Genomic DNA, 20,237 nt, shown 5'->3' on the forward strand with positions numbered 1-20,237 from the left:
ACAGCGTCAGCACTAAGCAAAGCCTTCAGAACAAGTGTTGAGCTTATGGCTCAAAGGTGTGTAGTTCACATCTTGCATGTTGTACTTTTCTTATACAAAATCCTTCCTTTTAGCCTCGTGGGTCATGCCTTTCCCCATGCTGGGATTCTACCATCAGAAGGTTTCCTACCAGCTCAGGAAACACAGATAGAGTGATTTTTGCTTTCTCTGCTCCCTATGCAAACTAGAAATCCCGTCTCCATTAACATCAAACTATTTTGTGCTTCACCAGCTGAGCTGCCCTGCCCAAGCATGGGATTTCTACATCCTTCTGCCCACTGCCTGCTCACCAGGCCTGGATGGAGATGCAGAAAGTTGCCACGGTCCTGGTCCCTTATAAACTATTGAGGGCTAAATCCTGTAATTTTACCATTATTTACCTTCCTATGTCCAGTGAGAAGATAATTTCCTCTCCAGCAACACGGCCCTCAGCACCATCAGTGGAAGACAAATGACAGAACCAAACGCTCTTTCAGTGGGCTGAAACTCGGATCAACCTCTTCACATCCTTTTACTTTTAATTTCTTGCTTCTTGCTCAATAAGAAAACTTTTATCTGTGACTCCCTCAGCTTCATCAAGGCTGCTTACATGAGTAAAATGGGGCCAAAGCCCCTCATTTGCAGAACATTATTCCCTGCCTTTAGCTAATTTCCTTTCCTTCAGCTCTGGAAGACATTAGCCAAAAAGGTTCCAACTTTCATGGCTGAAAACAGTAGCTGGAAAATCCATTAAGCTTATATATTTATTATTAAAAATTGTTAAAGGACCAAGTTCTCATTAATCCCTAAACACACCCAGAATATCTCCAGACTTGTGTCTCTGTAAATAAGACCAACCAGTAACCAGTAGCCCTTTTAAAAATTCTTTTGTTAAAATACAGAGATGTTGGTGTCAAACCCTCTGTTTTTACTAAGATCACCCTAGCAGCAAGGCAGCTCCCGGGGGTGGCAGCTCCATGTGGCTGGAGGCAGCGATGGGAGGTGCATTCTCCAAAGGGAGAGGGGCTACCTTGGAAATCAGCACCGTGACTTTTGCATTATGCAACCGAAAATGATACGGCGAGAGACAATATAATACTAACGTGACAAAGGAACGCACTGAAAAATTATGCGAGGCAGGGAAGGTTGTTGTCAGAGACCTGCCTGGGTGCCTGGTGGGGACTGGTGATAGTTGTCACTGTCAGGGCTGAGCTGTCACTCTAATAACAAGTGAATTATCGCTTGATGCAATTTGCTATCAAGCTGTTGTACACCAGTCAGACTGATTAGATTTGGATACTGCCCAGCTCGCGGGGGGATGCTCAGCAAACACCCAGCCACGTGGGCACAGCGAGGTCTCCGTTTCATTTCAGGTGCCTTATTCGAGACCAAAGAAACCGGTGGTCGAAGCATCAGGAGAGCAAGCAATAAAAATGGCAGCAATAAATGCGGCATCCAAGGGGAGGCAGGGCAAGCCAGTGTATGATTTTAGAAGAGGCTGGTGTCTTAGAAATATCCTACCTAATATCTAGATGTAAGGCTTATAGGTTCAAACTCACAGGTCCTTCAGATAAGAACATCCCTCTATTGAAATTAAATAGTTTGGTTTAGTTAGGGGCATCCACTGAAATTAAAACTCAAAGATCTGTGAGGCCCATTGAAGTCCAGAGCTCTGTAATTATTCCCCACAGTATTGGGGACTGGGGAGTCTGTCCAGTCCAGTTTTGAACATCCTGAGAAATATACATTCAGCTGCTCCCTGGGGAGCATTCAGTAACATTTCATGGTCTAATAGCTCTCACGTGTGGGGCAAGTTTTTCAACTTTCAGCCTACATTTTTGTGTTGCTTAATTTCATCCCATTATTTCTGATGGAACACTGTGGAAAGCATACAATTGCTCCCTAGCCTGGATTTTCATGTTTTAATGATAGTTAATTATTCCAGGAGAAACTTTAATTTTTAGTTCTTATTCATCTCGCTTTTGCGGTGGATGCTTTATTCTGAAGTTTAATTAGCGCATTTCAGAACTAAATATCTAGATTAAATCATTGCCGAGAGAGCTCCACTCCAGGATTTATGATTGTTATGCACAGCCTTTATTGTACCTGCCAGCTCAGGCAAGTGCTTTATTGATCAGTGGGTTATCTGGGCTGGGAACGAGCCACTGGCTACTGCAATGGGCTCAGAGGAAGGCTCTCAGTCTCGCCCAGCGCAGATATCCTACCTCTCACTGCCACAGCGAGGAAGAGGATGGATGAAGGTGCCGATGACAATGGGTAGAAAGGAGCAGCCTCCAGTTCAATCACCAGTAAGATCACTGTGTGCATCAGCAGCAGGTCTGGGCCACGGCAGCACCAGCAGATTCCCATCTCCAGCCCTACCATCTGCTTGGATCCAAGGTTTCATTTCAGCCTATTAGAGAGATTGGGGCTGGCTGCAAACATCAGATGTAGGCATAGGTTTGGCACCACTCCATCCCCTTTCCTGCTGCCTCAAACGCCAAGATTTTGATTCAAGCTCATCTGCAAATGCTGAAAAAGCTTCGGTTTTGCAACAGAGTCCACCCTAGTGGAGCTCATCACAAAAAAAGACCTTCAGGGAGAGGAAAAAGAACCCCCTGAACTGAGAACTCTTTTTAATTACATTATCTCAACAACCTAAGGCTATAGACAAATGCGATTACACCCACAAAAATCTGCTCGCTCCCAACTGAGAGTCCAAACACTTGTAGCTTAGCCGGGGCCAGAAGAACATGCTGTCGAGATGAATGTATGCTGCACTCTTCCCCACAAGCAAACCTGACATCCAGCGAGCTCTTACAAAGCGGGTTATCTCCAAAAAAGTCAACAGAAATGCCCACATGCCAGAAAAAAAACCACCTCCCATTCATGCCATTAAGCAGACTGATTTTACTCTTATTCACACAAAGCAGCTCTGGCACACTATGTAATGAAAATAGATAAAGTTTCAGCCCTATGCTCGCCCACAAAAATAAGACGACTGCCTGCACAGGCACCACGGGGCAAACAGCCCCAGACCAAACCCAGAAAACTCACAATGAATTTCAGTGGGGAAGGTTTGGGTTGGTTTTTTTTTGTTTTGTTTTTCTCTTAGAAAGATAGCCCTGTAATTTAGTGACTCATACGTTCTACATCCTTTGTTGCTTTTCATTTTCAACATCTTTAAGCTGTTTGTGGAGAACATGCTTATTTTTAGACTTCCCATCAGTGAGAGACATTTTAGCTGGTTCAGAGGGGAAAAAGCTTCATTAAGACTTTTGTGTCTGAGGTGTTAATAGGCAAATTTCCTGATGGGGAGATATTTTCTTCCTTTCTTTTTATTTCTACATCTTACTTGGGATCTGGGCAGTGATTTTCAGGCACGCTGAGGAGGGCTGTGCCCTGTGCCACAAGTGGGGTCTGACCTGATGGAAGGAGGAGGATGGTGGCTGCAAGCAAAAGCAGACAAGTGTTTGGGCATAAAGAGCAAAGAAGGGGGATTGGGATCACTAATAGTCTTCCCTCCTCATCAAACCTGCAGATCTTGAGCCTCTGCAGGCTTTCAAGCAGGTAGGGCAAAGGAGGAGAGCACCCCACAGCCAAGCACCAACCCACATTTCTCCATGCTCAGGCAAAAAAAATGAGGGGTATTTTAGGTACCTTGGTGAATTCTGTTAATTTTTAAGCGATGTTTTTGTTTGGAAATATTTAATATTTTCCAGAAGACTGGCTTTGCAAAACAGAAGACGCTTTTTGAGCCAGTTCATAGATTTAAGGTTGAATTGGGTTTGGTTTACAAAGTCTAACACTTCATTTCAGTTAGCAGCTCAAAATTTTGTAGGAGAACTTTAAAAATAAAATTAAAGGAAATTTCAAGATGAAAATTGGCTCTGTAGCTCTCAGAGCAAGGCATTTCATTAAAAAAAAAATCCCGAAGTCCAATCCTGTCTGCTTCTCATTTTTTTAAAAATTTTAATTAAGTCAATCAACAACAGAAAGGGTTCCAAATGAAAACCACACAGGCACCAATCGTCTCCGAGCCTCCAGATGTGAATTCCTCCACCTTCCACTGGCAAGCCTGCAGCAGGCACAGCAGTGCATTGGCTGCCCCAGATTACTCAGGGCACACGCCTTGCTCGGAAATGAGAGCGAGAGATGGAGGGATGGGGACACATCCTGCTCCTCTGCACGCAAAGCGCAGGAGGTGGACCCAAGCCATGCCTGAATATGGATGCAGGAGCAGATAGACCTGATGCTGAGCTCTCCGGGCACGTCCTATGGACTCTTGGCTTTGCACTATGGAGATTCTGGGGGTTTACCAGAATGTGCCACTCTGAAGCAGAGAGCAGGACAGAAGGAGCCACCATCTCTGCGGTCTCCCCAGGTGCCAGCTTGCTCCGCAATGGCACGCTATGGGTTCAGTTGTGGCATGGTCCCACACTGGCTGCCAAGCGCAGAAGGAGCTCCCATGCCCAGAAACAATAAAATCTCTTTGGCCAGCTCAAAGGAGCATTTTCCAGGACACATTTGTAATTTTGCTGAAAGCTGCAGTCCTAATGGACAACTGGAAACTCTCCACAGCTCTCTGGCTGTCCCCTCACCCAGGTGTTATGGACAGGTCTGATACACTCAGTCTGCAGTCTTCAACCATCACAAGACTCAAGCATAGCTTTGGAGGTTCACGAGTCATGTTCTACGAGTAGTAATTCCTTTCAGGGATGCATGACCACAACCACAACCATGAACACAGCACAGAGCTTTTTGCTCTGCCCGTTACCAGGCTTCAGCTTCATGTTTGCACAAAGCCAGGACTCTGCATCCTCTGGAGGAGCAGTCATCTTCCCATCACAGATTTCCATGCAAGGTGTGGCTGGTGTTACTAGCCTTTGTCATTTCCCAGCCCCCCTTAAACTCAATGAAGTTTTTTCCTCCACCTAAGATCCTACATGACCAACAGGGAAACCACCAGCATGGATCTTGGGCAAATCCCAGCGTGAGGTGCCTTCACAGGCACCAGCTGAACAAACTAATGAAGCAGAAGGGGAGCAAACCCACAGTGAAGACCTGCCCATCAGGCTGAGCTGAGGTCTTTGCAAAGATAGCACAACACTTCACTCAAAGACTGATGAGCCAAACTCATTGGTCGGTGGCTCAGAAGCAGCACCTCTGAGAGGAGCTAGCTCAGGGAATGAGCTATTGCACGGTGAGATCAAGGCACGAGGATAAATGTGCACAAGCTGGAGGGTGGACAGTGTCAATAGGATTAGTTTGTTCTATTATTTATCTTGCCATATGCCCCAGCACTCGATCCACAAATCTGAGCCATCAGCTGTGAACACCTGTCAAGGAGTTAAGTAATTTTCCAGTTTCTGGGTAGAATAACTGGAGACAATAAGGCTGATTTAATCACGAAGTACTTAGCTCCAGAAACACAGCAGCTTGAAAGAAAACCTCAATATATTTTTTTTAAATGAAAGCCTCCCTGCATTAAAGTTAGCCCAGAAAAAAAAACTCTTCAGTAGATGTATTGTAGTACACTAGCAAGGCAGGTATTAACTAAATACATGGTGGGAAAGAGATAAACAGTACATTGTGTCCTCCTGCTTGTCCACAGGAGACATATTCCCCCTTTAGAAAACCCAATAAAAATGTTTTTCTTCTATAACAACTGCATCCACTGTATATTGTTTCTCTGAGAAAAAAAACCCAACTATGTAAGCGACTTTGAAGTCCTCCAATGCCATCAAGAACGTTTCTTTCCCAGAGTATCTCAAAAGTAGCAAAAAATGTGAAAAAATTAATGACTGCTAACAGCTGAAACAGATGGTCTGCTGTGAATCCCCACAGCCTCATGCAACTGTGAGTCAAGCCATTTTTCAAAATGGTGAAGAAAAAAATCAATTTCCAAGGCTACCAGGCTTCCAAAAATCCGTTTGGACTTCCCAGCTGAAAGCCAACAAAAAAGGACTGTTTGGCTGGTTTAGACACATGGCTGGCTCAAACCCAGAGTCCCCCTTATCCTCATGTGCATGTAGATGGTCTGGATACATTTGCTTTCAACACAGACCCACAAGATATTTAAAATCCTAGAGTAAAACTTCATCTCAGGGAGATAAGGATCCTTTACACTATCAAGTACCTAATGCACACACCCACTGCCAGTCCCGAGCATGGTCCCTGCCACCCACCCTTGGGACCTGGCAGCATCCACCCCACCCTCCCAGTGCACCGATTGCTCTCAGCAAGCAACAAACACCCCATGCGCCAGCTCGCCCCTTGCAAGGAATGGTTTGAGATGAGAAAGACACTTGCCAGGAGGGGAACTCTGGTTGCCTGTTTCTCTGCTGCAGCTCCTCCTTCTTCCCAGGAGACTCGTCCTCTTGGCCACCTTCATGCTTGGGCTGCCCCTCTCCACTCTCTTCAATCAGCCCCATCAGGCAGATGAGATGGCAGGTTCTGGGAGACGTACGAGCTCATCATGGGGACATCAAAACCGGCAGTGTGACTCTGTAAGGAGTGGACAGAAACTTAACTGCACGCACAGAACCAGTTTATCATTTATTTAAACTCAATCTTTCAATAATTCATGCCAGCCTTTCACTGTGTAGCAGGACAACAATGGCAGGAGTGCAGCGATGCAGGCACTGAATAACCACATCTGGAACAGATGTTCAGTTCCAAAGAAAAGCTGGGTTTGCAGAGAATGTTAAATGCCATGGGAATAGAGTACTCTGGGACACAGCCCTGCTCCTTCCAGGGGGCAACAGGGATTTGCCCACATGTTTTGCAATGCAGAGTTGACACAGATCAAATGAAACATCCAAGGCTTCAGCTCCAGCCCAGCAGTCACAAGAAAGCCAACCTGCAGCGTCTGCAGGCGTCTCCTCAGAAGCACCAGCAGATGCTGGCACAGCGCCTCGGAGCGCTGTGATACTGTGAGTCCCCTGGGCAGCGAGCTGTGCTCCACAGCTGCTCCCACCAGTAGCCAGCCTGGAGCACATCAGCACTCTTCCTAGGAGTGAGCTGGGTCCAGCCTGTGGTCCCACATTACAGGGATGTAACATCTAAACGTGTTACAGGGGTGACTCCCCTTGCACAAGGAGAGTCAGAGTAGCTCTGGCTCTTCCACAGACTCAGGTGTCTCTGCAGGGCACTCAGCTGCACTGAGCACACCCAACCCCCGAGACCCCAGGCAGGGTATCCCTTTCAGCAAGCATCTCTCTCCCAGTTGTGACACACAAGACCTCTAAGTCTGACAAACACCTTCTTCATTGTGTCACTAAGCTCCTGCTCATCACCACAGGCTGCAGGATTGCCATTCAAATGATGCCTGCAAAACTTGTTTTCCACCACTGTGGACAGATATCTCCACACTGCCCCTTCTCTTCTGCATCCAAGACTACACGGTGTCTCCACTGCCAGAAGCCTCCATGGCTTGTACCCGGTTGACCCACCATCTCCATTTCCTCTTTGGACATCAACTCATGCCTTCAGACACCCCACAACATCAGCCACTAGAAGGCTCTCTCTACACTTTGAACAAGCACTTTATTCCTTCTCCTCTGCTGGCCCTTGCACCCGAGCACGTGCCCCCAAATGATCCACATATGTACCTTGTCATCCTTCCTGGAACCATCTCCATAAGAGCCATGAGCCTTCTGGTGCCCTGAGCCATACCCTTGTCTTGCCAGCCACCGTCACCCCTCCTCTCCCCCACCCATCTGTCACTAGCCGTCTGGCCTCAAGCTTCTTCTACACAGTTTTAAGCGCTTTGAAGCAAAAACATATTTGCCATTTAATCTGCAATCACAGAGCATCTAGTATCACACTTGAGGACTGACTCGGGACCAGACCTCCAAGGTCTATTATTACTATCACTATTATTATTACTACGACAACCACCTCTCTTATTACTGAATCTCTGAGGCTCTGCTTGGGTTCTTGAAACAGTCCTTAAATTTTTTTGGACTACCTCACTTATCTGTGTTTTTTAACACCTCCTCTTGGAGCCAGGCTCCACTCTTTTTCTGGATAAGGCAAATAAACGGATGACTTTCACTGCATCACTATTTCTTACTAATAGTGTCTGGCTCTGATTCTTAAACATGAACTTTGCGTTTTACCCCACTGTCCAGCCACTTAATGCCAGTAAGAAATCGTCTTTTTTTTTCTTTTCCCCTAGATAGTGGCTGATCTTCCAGATTGGTAGGATAATGAAGTAAGCAATGATATTAGAAGCCCATTAACCAGTAGTGAGCAGTGAAAAACAGTGTGTAAGACTCTCCACTGCACCTGAAGGACAAGCTAAAGGGAACTGTGGGGAAATGCTGAAACCACCCAAAATCTGGTCCTCTGGTCTCTATGTCTTCTTGACTTCAAGTGGCTGACAAAAAATTTTGGCAGGGTTCTTGGCATGGGGGACCAGGACTTGCTGAATTTCACACTTAGCAGGAACTCACTTTCCCAATTTCTTCCACCCCTTGATAAAGGACATGAAAAAGAGGGAGGAATCCAGGTGGGCGACTCTCTACAATCATGTTCATGGTGGTTGCAGAACACAGCTCACGCCTCCAGCAGGTCCTTTCCCCACGAGTCTGTTCTGGCTTGAGCTCGTTTTCCTCAGAAGCATCCCAAGAAGAAAGGGCACGTTGTGTTGGAAGAAGCACTTGCAGTTGTCATGCCAGTGGGTGTGCAACACGAGAGACTAAAGCAGATCCCAGAAATAAATGTCTGAGCAAAGTCACCCCTTGGAGAGGGCAGCCAGCAGGGTCATAGTCAAGAGTGCAGGCGTCTCTACTAGCACAGAGACTGATTTGTTAGTCTTACTGTGTATCTACACCTACAGAAAATGTGGTACCCTTGGGGCCCAGTGTCTTCAATTCACATTTATAAACATCTCTCCCAGGGGACTGCTCAGCCGTGTTACACACAGCTGATGACAGCTTCCCTCCATCTTTACGCGAGCTACCACGAGGCATAAGACAGAGATCCTAGGAAGAGAGTCATCCTGGTTAAATGCCATCCTGAGGACCTCTCTCCACATGGCACCATGAGTGCTCATCCTGGGACAGAAGAGGACCAGGAAGAAAACAACCTTAAAACAAGTGGTTGTCAAAATCTCCTCCATATTCACCTTCAGCCCATCTCCCACCACACCAACAAGGCTGTGAACACATCTCCACCTCAGTGGCAACTGCGTCACTGAAATAGTTAAGTGTGAGAGTGTTTGCAACACAGTGCCCTTGGCTGGCCAAGCACTGTGGAGCTCCTGGCCCTAAGTTTACTTTCTTCTTTTGCTTCTCGCTCTCTCGTGCCAAGTGTAAGGGTCTGGCCGGCTTCACCGCCCGCTTTGCCAGCATGAGCGCAGTGACTCATTCAACAGCTCTTCATCACAACACATTCTTTCAATGGGACTTCATTTTGGATGGCACTTGTCTTCAAAAATCTGATGCCGGAGAACAGCAAGAAATGTATAAACACAGGCACAAAGCAAAGAGCAGGGAAGTGATGGGTCTGGGGTGATACTAGTTTTCTTTTTACCTCCTCTGGCAGATAACTGAGTTTGTTAGTAAGAGGAGAAACCCGGCTCAAAGGAAAAAGAAAGGTCCTCACATCACTTCTTCCATCAGGCTGACACCTCTTCATCTTGGGGAAGTTAACATCTGTTATATAATTCAGAGAACATGTGGTTATTTTCCAGGCTTATTAATAGCTCAAACACTAAAGCCTTGAAATGAAAATCAGCAGCTGCTCCAGACTTCACCTCTCAGAGAAGTAGGTGAGAGCAGGTACAGTGGCTGGCGGGGGGTCAGGTCTTTCCGTCACTCCACCGCTTCACATTACAAGCCATAAAGTACACAGCTTGGATTAAGTCTCTGATGCCGAAACATCTGGATTTCTATATTTTCCTCAATACTTTTCTCCTTGCACAACTCATTTTTCTTTCTCTTGGAGGCAGAGGAGAGGATCACAAATATGATAGTGGCCTGGAAGAATGCACGGAGATTGTGTATAAGGGGGATGATGATGCACAAAGCACTTTCATTCACAGAGTAGTCAGTAAGATCCAAGATGACTAACACTGCTGATAGGTGTTCCGATGTTAGGATGGGGTTTTTTTAATGCATACATTGTCCTCTAAGATAGAGAGTAGGCTGAAGAATGTGCTTGGGACCTGGAGTAGTGAGAAGGCTGCTTGTAGCTTGGGCTGCTTGGTTCCTGGTGGGGATATTAGTACACCTCCATGTGCATACATCTCCATTCAATAACAAATGGCTTAAATGCTCTCTGAGAACATTTTCAGGTAGGATTCAGGCTGGGTGATAGCTTTGGTAACAATGAACCTGTGGCTCAAACATATGTACATGGCTTTTCCTGAAACAAACTGCAGCTCCTGTGTCCTAACAGACAATAGTAAAGGCAAAGCTCCCCAGCCCTTACCCCCTCCAGGCCATTTAAGCATCAATAACACTAAAGGGTCATGGAAATGACCTTCTCATCCTCTTGATCCTCTCAAGCAGGACCTGAAGTTCAATTTGATCCAATCCCCAAGTCATGTCTGGATTTAAGCCAACGAAGAAAAAGCAAGCCTGACAAAAGATGGTGATTAATGCAAAACAATTCATTTTCTGGCACTTAATAAAGGCCAAGAACAAGAAAGGCTAAGTTCACCAAACACCACTGGTCACTGCAGGGAGGAGGTGGCTGTGATGCTCTGTTCAGCTCTGTGCCCTGGTTTGTTGTACTGGGAAGAGCAAAGTGCACAGCCTAAACATCAGGCTACAGAAATCAGGAGCTGGTCTAGCTCCACCTATAAGAAATGCCTAAATGCTCACTAGGATGGAGAATATAGCTCACATATCTCATCCTACCAGGAGAAAACAAACAGTAGATTGTCATTTCTTCACGTCTATTGAGTATCTAAGTATTTATACAGTGCAAAGGAACAGCAGGAGAACTTAAGAGAAATTCACCTAAAGATGCAATACAACCTTGGAGGCAATTCCACTAGGAGGAAAAAGTCCTTGGCTCAAGACCTGCTCAAGAGTAGCAAGATGCCTTCAGCCAACGCATCCCACCTTCTGACTCAGTGCTGGATCAAACACTGGCATGTTTCCCTGACCCTAAAGACTGCAAGTCACAATCTTTAGGTGGTCAAGAACCACAAGACATCTACCACGACCCAGGAGTGCTGGGGGAAGGAGGTCACAGGCAGGACCCACACTGCAGCCTGAATCCACATTGGGTTTGCGGTCGACGCAAATATCTCCAGCAGACCTTGCTGGCTTGTTTGCTCCAAGACTAGGGATGTGGGTTTCTCAGCTCTCCAGTCCAACCCCTGAAGAACTTCCCATGCAAACTAAAATTATCTGCTGGAAAAAAAAATGAAAGCTTAAATAAACCATTCCTCTAATTCTGAATTCACCAAGTTAAAAAAGCTTTCAGCTGATCCAAAACTACCCTTTCTGAGTAAAACCAGAGGAAAAGAGCTGTCAGCTTCCTCATAATATGACTGAAATTCTTTTTGTCCTCCCTTTTCCATCCCCACCCACCTGAAAGTTCACTCATTTTTACTTTCACAGGCAGCACTTCATATATTTCCTGTCTACCAGGACATGCTTATCTGACCACATGGCTCTGTAACAATCATTTCTTATTGCTTTCTCTGTACCTGTGTTGATCCTCTAAGCTTTTCTGGGAGAACTTTGTCAAAAATATTATTTCTCTATAAATCCAGACATTGTGGGATTCTTGCACGGTATCTGCCATTCCAGCTGTTCCTTTTTTGCCTTCATTTCTATTCTCCAAACCTGCAAGGCAGCAGTTCTGGGGTCAACTGGATACCACTCAGTTTATTAGCATAAATGCAGAGTCACAGGATATTAGGAAAGGAGTATGCTGGCTACTCGAAAGCTCTTGGAAATTTAGAAAGCTTCTAATTATGACTGTTACCCAACAAGGGCTTCATACATTGTTCAGTCTTTCGAAAAAGCAACTGGCAACATCAGAACAATTATAAATTGAGGATTAGGAGTAAATGACCTCTTGTTCTTATTGTGCATTTGCCATGCAGCGAAAGAAAAACAGGAAAGAGCCTTGCCAAGGTATGGGGAGGAAAAAACACACCAACAAAAATGAAAGGCATTTTGTTGGCAGAACTTGCAAATTATTACTGCTCCCTTCCACCCAACTTCCGTTACTTAATTGCCGTGTGCTAATTGGTCGGATTCTGCTGTGAAGGTGAAATCACCAGTTTGTCACCGTGTGTGGAACAGGCATCTCCCATCCTCAAAGAGCCAACCAGGAGTGCAGGCAGCAGCAGGGGAGCCAGAGAGAAAATAGGGTTTAGGTCAATACCTGGTAGGTCTGGATCCAAGAGAAGAACGGCTATGCTGGACGGCCAATTAAATATATTTAGAACAGCAAGTAGTTCTTTTTAACTCAGAACTGCAGCCTCCATCAACCAAGGGCTGCACAAATCAAGACCTTGACATATAAGAGATATCCAGACTTAATCAGAAGGTGCTCGGTAGTTATGTGAGCACACAGATGTGCTCATCTGTTGAGCTAAGGAGGCATCTTCAATCACATTTTAACATCCTGCACCTGACCTCTATAGCATTAGCTTCCAGTTACACAGACTATGAAGCCAAACTCAACCCCAGCCCACACCACTGCTGCTTATGCTGGAACCTGAGAACAAGTTTACCAGGCTGAGAACAAGTTTACCAGGGACTACAGAGGTGGTTGTGAACCATGGCAGGCAAAACAGAAGCAGGAGCCAAGGGTGGCCCTAGTACAGGCAGCGCCCTGCAGGATCTGAACCTGATGAGCAGCGCTGGTGCAATTACTGCCCTCAGAGACACTAATTAAGCATTAAGACTTGATCCCAACATTCAGAAACACAGTGGGACTGGGGTTCAGATGTTGAATACCAAAAACCTTGTCACCTGTACTAGTATCTTAAGCAGTGCTCCTCGGAAAGATGCTCCGTGTCAGGAGGGGGGTTGCAAGCTGCTGCGTGTTACAGCACAGAGCAGTCGGTGTTTTTGTTGAAGTGAGCTGCAAAGCACAGACAACTGTCCTGCTCTGCTAGATCTGTGCACGCAGCTTTGCCTTGGCTCAAGAAAGCAAATGGGAGGATTTATGAGAACACCAACACACTTGCTTAAGCACATACTCATGTGCCATTGATTTAAGTTACTTCACTCAAAGGCGCATGTTTTTCTGACTTTGCTAGCAGCTCTTCAGTTCTGCAAAACAACTATTTCTATGTTTATGTTGTTTTCCAGTGGTACTTTGGAACATTACTTATTGAAAGGTGCTTCATTTCCCCAACTTACATATATTAAAGAAATACTCCATAAAGCATTGGATGTATATTACAGCCAAATGTGCTTTCAAATATTCTTGAGCTTTTGATAAACAAGACACGTTCTGCTTTTAAACTCTGAAGTTTTACCTCATGCAATATCACTCTGCAAAAGTTTTCAGTTAATTATATTTCTTGTTAACTATGTCCTTGTGTGTTCTCCCCCCCTTCTTGTTCTACTTATTTACTTTGAAATAAATCCAGTCATCTCTCACACAGCACTGCAATTTTTATCAACATTCTTCTGCAGGATGTTAGCAATACATACTTAAGGCTGACCCCGACAAGGATACTAATTTTTCTTCAAACGTTTCCATTATTACTTAATTTAGGCCTGCTTGAATAGTCCTGCCACTTCTAATATGACCATTGTCACAGCGATGCTATGGAGTCTTCAAAATTAAAGGGTTTTTTAATTGGCCATAGAAGCATTGAAGTTAATAATATGGCTTCATTCAATATGGTGGATTCTACCTCCAAATCATTTTATTGCTTTCTGGAGACGTGGCTTAAACGCACAGGAAAATAATAGTGCTTGCTTTGGGGCAGGATGGTTGGCAGGGGTGGTTCCCAGGCCACCTGGCATTGTTGGATTTTGAGAAGTGGAAACCAGCTACGCTTGAGGTTGTTTCCTCTTACCATCCCAAGCAGGCAGAAGTGTCAAGCACAGTTCAGAGTGGTTGCCTTCAACATTTTTGCGATTTCTGGAAGTCAAAGCATAGGGATCCCTGTTTGGGTGGGGATATCAAGACAGCTGGCACTCAGCTTTTGGTGGAAAGAGGCTGGTGGGGCTCTGTGATGTTAGGACACATACTGGGTAGACGTAGCAACTCTCACCTGAGGCGTAACTTCTGAAATAATGTTTGCACATAATAAATGACTATTGGTGCTAAAATCATTGACTCTAGAAGCAGAAAAGCAACTCTCAGTTTGGCTCTGAGACGTTCACAACCTATTCAAGACATAAGCATAGCTCATATTAAAATGGAAAGCATATTAAACATTAAGAAGTTGCTTGGAAAGAAATAAAAAAATAAGTTAAAGGAATAAAACTAGAAAAGGAAAAAACCTGTTTTAAAGCACTGTATTACAAACTCAGAATGAACGTACGGCACCAAACCAATCAGAGTTAAAAGGAAAAGTTTGTGCAGCTACACGGCAGAGTAGAAGAGTTAAAAGGCATTTCCCAAAAAGAACGACTCACGTACAAGAGAGGAAATAGATTCCCAAATGTGACAAATTGCACAGAGAAGGACAATATGGCAAACTGAAAAGAGTTTTGAAAAGCAACTTGCTAGAGACATAAGAGGTAACAATAAAACCTCTTCAGAAACACTAGAGGAAGGAAGTTTGCCAGGAAGGTGATGTGGCAGATAGATGATCACCGAATAAAAAACATACTCAGGAGAGATAGGTCATAGCAGAAAGGTTAAGTGAATTGTTTGCATTATTTTTCATTATGAAGGAGATGGGAAAAGGTGGCAGGAAACAATTAACAAAAACCCAATCTGTTTTCATAATGAAAGCAACTTCCTATTGAAATCCTAGAGACGCCAGTAAATTAGATCTCCCCTTTTATTAAGAAATTACCTGAAGACTGGAGGTGTGTAAGGAATGAGGCAACACCATTTATTAATGATACAAAATTTATCAGGATCATCAAAACTAGAATTGGTTGCAATTGTTGCTAAAATATCTCACAAAACCCAGTGTCTGAAGAACAAAGTGAGAGCTGAATTATGCAAAATCAGTGCTAAAAATCGCTAATCAGTGCAAAACAATGAACATGAGAAAAATAGCCTGCAGTCTCCTTACCAAATGGTAAGCTCTGAAGTAGCCATTAATGTTCAGGAATAAGATACTGGGAGGAAAGCAGATAGTTCTTTAAAAACACCCACCCCAAGTTCAGCACAGCTGTGGGTAAATGCTATGTGAGAGGTTTCAAGCAAAGAAATAGAAAACAAGACCAAAACTGTGCTGTTGTCTGAATTCACTGTGCACTTTCATGATGAATAAATTCCTGCTGAGTGCATTTGAGAAAGGAGATAACAGAAGGAGGATGGGTGAGAGGGAAGATGTGAGCTTGGACAGAGACGGAGAGCAGCTTCTGCATGAAACACTAGTACATTAGAGCCCTTCAATCTGGTAACAGGTGGTTGAAAGGGATGTAGGAGACGCCTATCAATGCAAGGTTTTACCATCCTGTCAACATCACAAAGAAAGTGAATAAAGAATAAATAACTCACAATAACAGACCTAAGAAGTATCCAATGAAATTACCAAGAGAAGATTTAAAAAAAAAAAAAAAGAAAAAGCCAAGGGAAGTATTTTTGCAAATAGTGAACAATTATGTTGCAGATTTTTTTCTGGAAGACATCATGGTGCTCAAAAGGAGAAATGGGTTTAAGGAGGAATAGAATAATGCATTGAAATAAAGACAGACACAGCCTTCATCTCAGGAATTTTCCACGAGTAACTGAGAGAAGTTGGGAAGTTGTAAGAGATGTGCACATGCCCTCCTCCAGGATATTAGGTGAGACCATTTGTCCTCACTATTTATAGAGGCTATGTCGAGGCGTGGAGGTCCCATATCGTAAGTCTTTGTGGCTTTTTTCCTGATGACAGAGAAGAAAATGTTTCCTTCTGTAGCTGCTGCACACTGAGAGCTGGAAGACTCTCTCTATCAGACTGCAGTACTTCTTTTGACATAAAGTGTTGAAGTAATGGTCAAGAAAAAGCCTAGTGAATCATCAAATGTGACCCTATGCTTTGCACAGAGCAGGTTCTTTTCATAATTCACGCTATTAAACTCTGCTAATCTGTTCTTTAATATCCTCCGTGGCAAACCTGACTTAGGCACATTCCCACAAAAAATAAATATATTTTCTGAAGAAACTCTCACGGGCTTGTCTTCAAGAATCTACACAGCAAGAGTGGCTGTTCTGCCCTGTAAGGTACTTTGATAGCATTGTCCTTATTGATTCATATACTCAGTACAACCAGATGTCCCTTGGCAGGCCCCAGAAAAAGTTCAGGGTCTCAGAGAATGCTGTGGTCCCACCAGCTGTTTTCACCAAGCCCTGGATGTTCCTCATGTCCTGCATGAACAGACATTGCACCCCATGGCTTCTTGTCCTGGAAGTGACTGGAAGGGAGGGAAGGAAGGAAGCCACCAAGGCAGATTGGTTTCTCCAGGTCCCAGAAGAAGTATTGGTGTCTAACTGTTTGACCAAGAGCCTGCTGTGCTCTACAAACATGATTTATATCACAGTAATCTCTTTTCTACCTCTGCTGGGGGACATAGCTCAGGATGAGGGCAATACCAGTGCGTGCTTCCAGCTTTATCCTTCCTTCACAGCTTCCTCTCCCACAGCCTATTATTATTTTAATAAACAAACACTATTCTCTTCAAGTTTTTTCTCTAGCAGCACGTGACACCACATGAATATGACACCCCACCTACTGGGGACAAAGATAGGGCCATAGACAATGTGTTTCTTTATGAAAAGCCCATGGCTGAACTCCATTCTCTGAAATGTGTTTTAATTTTAATTCAAAGCTAAGTATTCCTGGAAAAACTCAGAGGATCCTCTCCAGACTTGCCCTTTCCTCCCATTCCTGTACCTTCTCCCAACAGCGCCCATGAATCACTATACTATCTGCTTCCCTCTCCTAAAAGCCAAACCATCAATCAAAAGAAATCAGATAAGGCTTTTGGAGATCCAAGGGTTCCACATGTCAGCGAGGCCAAGCTGGACACATAGGGGCTGCTCTCAAGCCATCCTACCTGGGACATGATCATCAGAACACTTATATGGCTGCCAAGGCTTGTCCATACCAAAGGTTTTGACAATTTATAGCTGACCCTGGACCACCCTTGAGCAGTTCAGGAAGTCCATCTCTGATCCAGAACAATGCCTGCTGGGTTTTTAATAGCTGACATGGGGCAAAAAGGGTCAGTGGTACCAAGGGGTCAGTAGGACCATTCAAGATTTCTTTATGGCTCTGGCTGCTCTCAGCCTGTATAAAGCTGTAATTGTTTTCCCAAGCATTAACTGAGACCTGAGGTGGAGCCCCTGTCATCTTTTGTGCCACAAACGATATAAGAGTGCATCACTTCATCATAGACCTCTCCTCAAAGTCCACCTAGGTTGTAAAGAGTAGTTACAGTATTTTCCACAGATCCATCTTCTTCTTGTAGCCCAAAGAAAGCCCGTATCCCTCATAAATGACATTTCAGAAGGTAATAAAACATTTATCAAACAGCCTGAACACAGCGCTTTACGATTTCATTTCTTTGATCAGCAGGTCACAGAACAAAATCGCATCTTCAGTCTGTGGTCAAATCTGATGGAGAAAAGAATCAACCTACACTTCTGGTTTGTTTTTCATGGGTGAGGATTATTTAAAATGCCTGAATCTTCTTTCCTATTCTATACGACCATCAGAAACTCAGAAAGGAGATGGCCATGGGGCTGGGCTCCATTGGGTGGGAGCAGCGGGTCTCCTGGCTGCGTCTGACACCCCATCACAGCCTGGGGTGCTGTGCAGAGGGTGGAGTGTGTGCTCCTCAGCTGCATGGGGCTCTGTCCCATCAAATTCTTCTGTGGATTTTTCTCTGAGGCCAGTATTGGTCAGGATCAATCCTACTGGTGTTACGAGCATTACAGCAGAGCCTGGATCTGCAGATTTTGTTCCAGAATATGGGGGGTTGCATGGAAACTCACTGAAAGGAACTTATAAACGTAACAGTTTTGTATGAGCCACATCTGTAATGCCAAGGGGCAATACCACCCTAATAGAAGCTTCTTGGCACCGCCACAACTCGCACATTACAACACGTTAACATGTATAACTCGCGTATTACAACATCATCTCTCCACCACCATCCCATTGGCCACAGCAGAACCTCTGCACTTCCCAGGAGCTGCAAGCCAGCAACTGATCCTTCCCTGGGTTGACACACTCATCCTTTCTCCTCCCGGGCATGGCTATGGGTCTGGAGTCACTCTGTGGTGTCAGCAGTGTTGCACATCATTATGAATAGCAAACATCCATTAGGCAGCCAGATTCAGCATCTCCTCCACAAGAATGCCTGTCCCATAGCACAGCAGCTTTCTCATTCTTAAGCCTTTACCCTTCTCAAGTTAATCCTTTCCCAGCTTCACAGTCTGTTTTGCCACAGTATATTTATAAGGGAGCAAAAAGACACATTTTAAATAGGTTCCCGATCCATTTACAGGTCTGTGTGTGCCAGACTGTTCCTGTCCTCAGTCTTGAAAGAGAGCCTCCAAGAAAAACCTTTGCAAAATCACCTGGGGGCATTCTACCAGCTTCCAGTAAAACATCTGCATTTGCAGCCCCTGAGGGCTTAAAAATGTACTTTGAAGCAGTGCCTCAGGCTCCCAAAGCGCTTGGGCAGTTCTCAAACTAGAGTCAATGCTTTGGCTGAAGCCAGAAATAAGAGTAATGCAGTTCCTGAGCAGACCAGGTTGCAGCACAAAAGGATTTAGAGGGTGAGACCTATATCAAATTGGGCAACATATGTACATTACTTTCTTGAAAACCTGCTTTCAAGGATCCCCAGAGCTTCTGATACAATTTGGCTTAACTTTATTTAAAGATCAGCCTCGAGCAGACAATTGATTTTTGGCAGTCTCTGGGTGGTCTCGGAAAACACGGTTTACATTGTCTGTGCAGCCTCTTACCTCCTTCCATTAAAATGTAGGTTTTGAATAATACACCGAAAGTAGCTTATGTTCAAAGGGGAAAAATGTATCCTGAAGGAAGAAAAGATAAAAAAAATCAAAGAAGAGAATACCAGAGCAGATGGTGGATTAGCCTGCTCTGAAAGGCTATCTGAATCCAGCTAAACCAGCCAGATGATCAGCAAAGATGATCAGATGATCAGCATGATTCACCTCTGGATCACACCGAGTCTACTGGATGCGACTGCTCTCGTCCTTCTAGTCTGATATGCCACGCTAATGTTTATATCTCTAACACTTCATTTAATAACTGTACAATTTCATTCACATGATACATTTTTACAATTTAAGACCTCTGTAGAATTTTATGACTGTTTTTAATTTATCATACTAATTCAAACTGTAATACCCTGTGAGAAATGTAGAATGGGGCTGTCATATGTCCCTTGCTCCAAACAGAAGATTATATTAGACTCTAACAACTAGAAAGAGTTGGTAATGCACGCTCGCAGCCCAGAAGGCCAACCGTATCCTGGGCTGCATCAAAAGAAGTGTGGCCAGCAGGTCAAAGAAGGGAATCCTGCCCTTTGATCCCTCTAATGTGAGACCTTATCTGGAGTATTGTGTCCAGTTCTAGAATCCTCAACATAAGAAGGAGATGGAGCTGTTGGAATGGGTCCAGAGGAGGCTACAAGGATGATCCGAGGGCTGGAGCACCTCCCATACAAGGACAGGCTGAGATAGTTGGGGTTGTTCAGCCTGGAGTAGAGAAGGTTCTGAGGAGACCTTATAGCAACCTTCCGGTACCTGAAGGGGCTACAAGAAAGCTGGGGAGGGACTTTTTATAAGGACATAGAGTGATAGGACTAGGGGAAATGGTTTTAAATTGGAGAGGGGCAGATTTAGACTAGGCATAAGGAGGAAATTCTTCACCACGTGGGTGGTGAGGCCCCGGCCCAGGTTGCCCAGGGAAGCTGTGGCTGCCCCATCCCTGGAGGTGTTCAAGGCCAGGTTGGATGGGGCTTGGTCAGCCTGATCCAGTGGGAGGTGTCCCTGCCCATGTAGAGGGTGGGGAATTAGATGATCTTTAAGGTTCCTTCCAACTCAGACCATTCTATGATTCTGTGAATTTAGGTTTT

At 44.7% G+C, this 20,237-nt stretch overlaps 1 protein-coding gene across 1 annotated transcript in view; it reads right to left on the reverse strand.

Annotated features, from left to right (window-relative positions):
- The window catches only part of CALN1 (calneuron 1), a 144,315-nt gene that overhangs the window by 120,700 nt on the left and 3,378 nt on the right, over window positions 1–20,237 (reverse strand). Inside the window, exon 2 of the mRNA XM_069874252.1 lies at window positions 6,327–6,525. Coding sequence (XP_069730353.1) covers window positions 6,327–6,452 — 126 coding nt within the window. The 5' untranslated portion in view covers window positions 6,453–6,525. The remainder of the gene's footprint in view (window positions 1–6,326; window positions 6,526–20,237) is intronic.

Source organism: Phaenicophaeus curvirostris, chromosome 21 (assembly GCF_032191515.1).
Source record: "Phaenicophaeus curvirostris isolate KB17595 chromosome 21, BPBGC_Pcur_1.0, whole genome shotgun sequence".
Taxonomy (NCBI): Eukaryota; Metazoa; Chordata; class Aves; order Cuculiformes; family Cuculidae; genus Phaenicophaeus; species Phaenicophaeus curvirostris.